Source organism: Xiphophorus hellerii, chromosome 7, assembly GCF_003331165.1.
Source record: "Xiphophorus hellerii strain 12219 chromosome 7, Xiphophorus_hellerii-4.1, whole genome shotgun sequence".
NCBI classification, from domain to species: domain Eukaryota; kingdom Metazoa; phylum Chordata; class Actinopteri; order Cyprinodontiformes; family Poeciliidae; genus Xiphophorus; species Xiphophorus hellerii.
The window spans coordinates 20,225,764-20,233,279 of NC_045678.1; the positions used below are offsets into that span (position 1 = coordinate 20,225,764).

The 7,516-nt window shown below is 37.9% G+C and overlaps 1 protein-coding gene across 9 annotated transcripts in view; it reads left to right on the plus strand.

Moving 5' to 3' along the window:
* Positions 1-7,495, plus strand: part of dip2a (disco-interacting protein 2 homolog A) — an 89,704-nt gene extending 82,209 nt beyond the window's left edge. For 6 of the 9 annotated variants that reach the window (XM_032567810.1, XM_032567811.1, XM_032567813.1 and 3 more), the window contains 8 exons: positions 219-389; positions 1,086-1,115; positions 3,505-3,566; positions 3,694-3,751; positions 3,867-3,941; positions 4,364-4,538; positions 4,648-4,771; positions 4,871-7,495. In XM_032567810.1, the coding sequence (XP_032423701.1) occupies positions 219-389; positions 1,086-1,115; positions 3,505-3,566; positions 3,694-3,751; positions 3,867-3,941; positions 4,364-4,538; positions 4,648-4,771; positions 4,871-5,123 (948 nt within the window). In that variant the 3' untranslated portion in view covers positions 5,124-7,495. The remainder of the gene's footprint in view (positions 1-218; positions 390-1,085; positions 1,116-3,504; positions 3,567-3,693; positions 3,752-3,866; positions 3,942-4,363; positions 4,539-4,647; positions 4,772-4,870) is intronic. The other 3 variants (XM_032567812.1, XM_032567814.1, XM_032567816.1) reach the window with 1 other exon arrangement.
* The last annotated feature ends 21 nt before the right edge of the window (positions 7,496-7,516 follow it).

The following is a 7,516-nucleotide window of genomic DNA, read 5'->3' on the forward strand; positions in this document are numbered from 1 at the left end:
AAAGGCATTATAAAATATTAATGTAAGAGGTTACTTGTAAAATACTACTGGAAAAACCTGTTTATACAAAAAAAAAATACAGTTTGTTATAATATTTGAGTATATAAAGATTGTATTTTAATGGAATTCAAGTTTTTATCCAATTCTAGCAACTTTTATATCATTTTAAAAGTAAATGTCTGACCCTTATGTAACTCTTCTTTCCTTTCCTTCGTTAGTTGCGAAATGTGAATCTGTCCTGTGTGCGGACGTGCATGGTGGTGGCGGAGGAAAGGCCTCGGATCACCCTCACTCAGTCCTTCTCGAAGATCTTCAAGGACTTGGGGCTCTCACCGCGAGCTGTCAGTACCACCTTTGGCTGCAGAGTGAACATAGCAATCTGTTTGCAGGTAAGCAGCAGCTGAAGAATAAAACTTGGAGTCAGAAAAATAACAGTAAGAATATGTTATTCTTTAGTCCATTATTTATGCAATTGATCTAATCCTTGCTATGGTGCCTGATTATCAGTAATTAAAGAATCCTTTTGATTCGCTTATTACTTTGACTTTATTATTAATTAAACATGTAATAATCTCCTATGCAGTCTTAAAAAGTCTAGAAAAGGGTGTAATATGATTTTTATCATTTATCAGAAAAACAGAAAATTAAGTTTTAAAGACATTTAAAATTGACGGACTTTACAGACTGTCAAAGACTGCAGGCTTTAACTTCAAGATAAAAGTCTAAATGTCTGAAGAAACAGTGATTTATATTTAGGTAAATGTAACCTTAACCTTGTCTTTGATTTACCACATAAATAAAATTTTACCCAAATTCATTGATTTGGATAAGATTTGTTTTAATCAGGACAATTTAAGTTTTTAATATATAATTTTATTTTGGTAAAATAACATAAAAGCTTTCTTAGAAAAGCTACATTATGCACTTAGGTCTTCTCAGTAATGTTGCTGATTTAAATTTGTTTTCCCAACCCTGGTAATTGTTTCCTGTTTTCCCTTTTTTGTGCACAAGTTTATTTGTGTCTGTCCCACATATATATGAACACATGCATCTATATCTCTATCTGTCCTGCCCTGTCCTGTCAGCCCAACAGGTTAGGGAAACTGGCTGAGCAGGTACTGTGGGATGAGAGTAGCTGTTTGCTCTGCAGCTCAGTCTGTGTGTTTATGTGGCCATTTGTTGTTTCTCATGCATGACATTTGAACATGCTTGCTTCAGTTCGCATTTATCTTCGTTTGCCTTTATTTTTGATTCAATGAGGCTTGGCTTCATTCAGCTCACTTTTATTTTAGCCAGTGTTTTTTTAATTGTATAATTGGATTGTCTCCCATCATTTTTAAAGGATTTATTGGGTGTGATTTTTCACATTACGTATACTGATTGATATTTTTCAGTGTAGTAAAATATGTTTTATGAAATATTTTGTAAATTTGTAAAAATAAAGTATATGTACCTTTTGAACATATGTTATAAGACTTACCCTTATTAAAAACTATATCTTGTATAGGCCTGTCGCGATAAACGATAAATCGATTAATCGTACGATAAATTAAAACTATCGACGTCATTTTAATTATAGGCATTATCGTCTCTTCTGGCCTTTTTCTTTTTCTGTTAATGACACTGAATGAAAAAAAGGCTCAACTCCGGTGCTCTCTACTGACCCTCCCTTCCTCATTTCCTTAGTGTAAAGCCCAGCGCACACTACACGATCTTAGAGCTGTCGGCCGATTGTCGGCCCATTTTCAAAACCTGACAGATCACACATTAGCCGACAGAAATCCTAGGTATAACGGTTCGATCGGTTCGGTCCTGCCGTGTGGTGTCCAACAATGGGCACAAAATAATGGCTACAAGTCCAGTGAACTAATTTTAAAACCAGGCATTAATCAATGCTTTACTACAATCTACCTGCAATGCATGTGGCTAGTGTCAGCGTAAAGTCCTGACTGAATGAAAATCATTATAAACTATTTACGTCACGTTAACGAAGAACAGCTGAAAAGTTACCGGGTTTATCAACTGCGGTAGCAATTTCGCTCCAACTCATCTTCTTGTCATTTCTATATTCTTTGCATGTTGAATAAATATTAATGTTGTTTCCACATATCATCTCCAATGTCCGCTGGACTTCGGGTTGCGCCGTTTCAGCTGTTTGGGATTCCCCGACGTAATTTCCCCTCAGAAAGCGCGGGGGAGAATCCGCGCTTTCTGATTGGCTACCTGTCGCATTCAACAGGCTGCGTTAAAGCTCCCAGTCGGGAAAAACCCCTGATTTAGATCGGAGCGGCAAGGATGATCTACCGTAACACACCACACAATCTTAGAAAGACCAAAGGTCTAAGATTGTCATAAGGGGAAAAATAGGAGCAAAAAATCATGTAGTGTGAATTATTGCATCAGGTAGTCGATGTGCCCATCTTCTCTATTTAAATCTAATTATTACTGAAGGGCAACATGATATACAGACTTCATAATCTGCACTCTTTTGGTTGAATGCAGTATTTATTTCCACTTTTACTTTATGTTGTTTAGGTTTTTTTTTCAAGTGCGTTTTTTGTTAATGGAGACCATTTTATTTTCGTTTTTGGTTGTTTTGTTTATTTTGTTTATCAGTTTCAGCGTTAAGTGTTCTTTTGAAAATAAAGTGTATCTATCTTTGGCAAGAAATCGCATGGATTATTATGTCATTTCCATTAAGTCAGTGTAAAAAGGTCTTCAAACAATATTATCGTTTATCGCAATAATTTTTGAGACAATTAATCGCTCAGCAAAATTTGCTATCGTGACAGGCCTAATCTTGTACATATAAACAGATTTGATTGAGCATGTACTTTTTTTTTTTACTGTGATAACAGTCTATTGTTTTCTGGCAAACACTAATTGAGTATTGTTGACATTTTCCAACAACGATCTGCTGCTGCTTCATGGACTGGCATCAAATGACTCATTGAGCTAAATCAGCCTTGTCTGTTTTTTTTTTCTCCTCACAGATCTTGCTTATGTGTTCTCCAAACATTGCTAATAGAATAATGGAAAGCATAATTTGTTGCAGCTGGTTTCACCGCAGTAAAGATAACAGGTCCCACCACTGATGGGAGCAGTTTCTGCTTGAGGAATGGTTCACTTAAAACCCAACTGCATGACAGGCATTTAATCACAAAAAATAGTTCTCATAGTTTTTGATTCTTAGACATTTACAGGAGAGAAGTAAGCTAAAACAGTTTTAGATATTTGTAGTGAAGTTCCAGGAAAATCAAGTGTAGATTAGTCAACCCTCCCTGCACTAGATGGGGTCAGAGGATCTGATGGAGGAAATGTCTCTGTAAATGGTTCAGTCCTAACTCCTGTAGCCTGGCTTCTGGTTGGCTTTTGGCTGCGCCCCTGCTTACTCAGCAGCTGTTTCATAACCAGCTTCCACCTCCTCCTCACACAGACGGCAAACAGAGGTCACATTAAGACTAAACTGGATTGTAACCTCCAGTTGTGCTTGCTTTGTTCCAGGGAACATCTGGACCAGATCCCACCACCGTTTATGTGGATATGCGAGCTCTGCGACATGACAGGTAGGGGACAGTATTGCAACAAAGTCAGTGCAAGCAAATTTAACATGAACCTCAATGTAACTTAATAATTATATTTCTGGTATTTATTCAGTGTATGTCATTGTTTTGTTTTTGTTTTCCCATCCAGGGTTCGCCTTGTGGAGAGAGGATCCCCTCACAGTCTGCCCCTGATGGAGTCTGGGAAGGTGAAAAATAACATATCCATAAAAGAAACTGAGTCAATCGTTATGCTGACAGAATGATTCACGTTTACTCACAGTTTGAGTTTTAAAACTGAGACATGGCTGTCTTCTTGTATAGATTCTGCCTGGAGTAAAAGTGGTCATTGCCAACACAGAGACAAAAGGACCTTTAGGAGACTCACATCTAGGAGAGGTAAGCCCCAGACTTACACTAACAGGATAGGAATAGATATTTGAGCTTTAAGAAAATACAAAACAATTAAACTTGTTTAAAACAATTAAACAAGTGTTTTACTAATGGTCCTGAATACTTGCATTTTCATTAGCTTAATTTCTGTTTCATACCCAACTTTTTTAAGTATAAAAAAGGAACACTCTGCTACTCATTCTACTCATTTCTCGAGCCTCAGGAACATAAATACACCATGTTACCAGAAAATAAGATATAGACTGTATCTTTAGCTGTAAACTGAAGAACATATTCTAACTGTAAAGTCCCAGCTGTTGTATTGGATGAATTAAAGCCCCTTAATAAAGTGGTCATTGTATGTTATGAGGGAATCTAAAATATCCACCAGAATCGTGTGCAATCCTTAGTGTTTACCTGTGTGACAGATTTGGGTGAGCAGTCCTCACAACGCCACAGGCTACTACACAGTTTATGGGGAAGAGGCGCTGCATGCTGACCACTTTAACACCAAGCTCAGCTTCGGAGACACCCAGACAATCTGGGCAAGAACCGGTTATCTGGGGTTCCTGCGACGCACCGACCTCACTGACGCCAGTGGAGGTGAGCATGATTAGTACCATTTTTGATGTTTCACTAGGGAAAGCTTAGTGAAACATATATCTCTGTTAGATTTGTAAATAAACTAAAAGTGAATTTTATAATGTGTCAGAGCGCCACGATGCGCTCTATGTGGTGGGCTCTCTTGACGAGACTCTGGAGCTGAGGGGAATGAGGTATCACCCCATCGACATTGAGACATCCGTTATCCGTTCTCACAAGAGCATAGCTGAATGGTGAGAAAAGGACAACATCATTAAATGCTGTTACTATAATTTAATTTCAAGTATTTAAAATTGAGTGCATTGTTTTCTTCTCCTTCCGCCTCCCTTTAGTGCGGTGTTCACATGGACCAACCTCCTGGTGGTAGTGGTGGAGCTGGAGGGATCCGAGCAGGAGGCCCTGGACCTGGTGGCCTTGGTGACAAACGTTGTCCTGGAGGAGCACTACCTCATCGTGGGAGTAGTGGTTGTTGTTGACCCCGGTGTAATCCCCATCAACTCCAGAGGGGAGAAGCAGCGGATGCATCTCAGAGACGGTTTCCTGGCTGACCAGCTGGATCCTATTTATGTGGCGTACAACATGTGAGGGGCCCATCTAAGAGGGTTACCCCCTCCTGTTTTTGTTTTTTTTTTCCCCACTCCTGGAGATAGCAGAATAGGAATGCCTTGTGTGACCAAGGCATTGAGTGACAGACTCTTACTCTTCAAAACAAGGCATGAGACCAAAACATGGATACAAGACTTAGGAAAAAAAATAAAAAATTAAGAATTCCAGCAGGTATGAGACTGACACAAACCTCACGTCTGTTTCCCATGTGGATTTTGTGCATCAGCAAATAATATTTTAAAGGGCATTTTTATTTTACTGCTGTGAGTTTTGGATGTATATCATAACTCTGGACTCGTCAATCCCAGGTGCAGCACAGCAGGAGGCTTATAATACGACACTACAGCGTAGATGTAATTTATTTTGTTATGCTCAGATGGATGAATGTTCAGCGTGTGCTTATTCCAGTACACCAAACAACATTAAAACTACATGTTCACGTCCGACACTTTTCATAAAAAATACATCCTAGCATTACAGCTGTTCTCTTAATTTATGTCCACATCATGAATATGCGTTGATGAAGGAGCACATGGCTTGGTAGGATGGGTTAATGTTGTTATTTTGGCTTACTGTTATTACACGATGTGAGTCAAACAGAATGTGATCTGTCCATGAAGTTTCACACACTTCTCTATGGCATGCATAGAAGTTGAAAACATAGTCCGAATATACAGCTTTCATTACATTATGGTACACTAACTACACATTGGCTAATTGCTAAAATCACAAATTATCATAATTAATTATTAAATAAATATGATGAGGCTACTGCACTGCCTCGTATTATCTGATGGTTATAGCAGCATAACTCATTAGAAACTGCACTAAAAATAAACCACTAGCAAACATATTTTGTTTTAATAAGAAGATATCCTACACATTTATTTTAAAAGTAGCTTTGTGATGTTAGAGGTGTGACAGGCAGAGGTTGTCACACCTCTGCAATTGTGACTTGAATTTGTGTGAATTTGCAAGAGTTGAGACTTCCTGGGATTTCATCAGGTCATTGATGGACTTTCTTATCAATAACCTTTATCTTCACTTGGACTTAAGGTATCTGACTTGAAAATATTAATCAATGGAAGTGAACCTGGTGTGCAGGGCAGCCTACTATGCAGGACTGATCTTTCCTTAATATTTTCTCCATGACTTGCTGCAAGATTGCAAGTGGTTTTGTGATTAGAAATTCTCTTGTAAATTCAGTGCTCAGTACCTCAATACCTGCTGATCTGCTGGGATTTTCAGACAATTATCCCTCAGAAAAACAGTGGAACACAAAAATCAGTGTTGATATCAGAGGTCATAAGAGAATGTTTGGCTCACATCGCAGAGCAACTCACATCGGGTAATAACGCTTTTTTGTGTCACCAGCCTTGAGATAATGTTGAGTGCATTTGTTGATTCCATCTCATAGTTTTCTACATCTTGACATGTAACATAGTAACTGCTTAGTTTTAACATGTGATACATGTGATGTGAAAGATGATTGGCGTCCACTCCCAGTGAATGATTTCGTTCCCAAAGTGCTAATTAGTTTAAATCTAAAGATGGACAGGAACAGGATTATGATTGTGGATTTCTGTTGGCTGTGAGCTAAAGGACACAAATGAAGCCTTAAGTGTTTTTAAGATGCCTGCTTATATTCCAGCTTAGTTTGTCAGCAGTGTGATGGAGTGTGAATATGCAGATTGAAGCTAGGTTTTATTTTTTTTAGGTTTTAGATTAATATAGGTATACTTGATACAAACATCAGCCACCATAAACATGCTTAAACATTTCTATGATTGAAAGTGAGTTTTATAGAAGAATAAAATGATTTCCGGTAGGCATAGGTGTTGTCTTACCCTAATTTTCCTGTGCCATGAGGTTAAATGACAGTTTGAGCTGCAAATGCACAATATAAATTCACTGTCTAATATCCTCATATCACCCTGTTTGTTGCTCCTTTGAATTTTAAAATTTCTTCAATGACAAACTCCAGGCTTGTAAGTATGTACAGATTTTGTGTAAATTATTTTTGATGAGGCGGCAACAGGAAACTCCAAATAAAGACTAATTCTGGTATATCTGTGAATTTCTCACTCGTGTACAAAATCAGTTTCTCACGTGGGATGCCTTGTAAAGATTTCTTTGGTGGGGATGGATACTTCCAAGATGAGATGATCAAAACTCCAGCACAAAGAGAAGACAGTTGTACTCTGAAACTGCAGGGATGTTGCATAAGTCAGAGCAAAGTTTTATGGTAATGTACAGGAAGATAAAATTGTCTAAGATGATGGTCAGTTGTCATTATTTTCATAACATGATTTGATAATAAAAATAAAACAAAAAGTACTTTTACCTTAAAATGTCTGTTGTTTCTGCCTCCT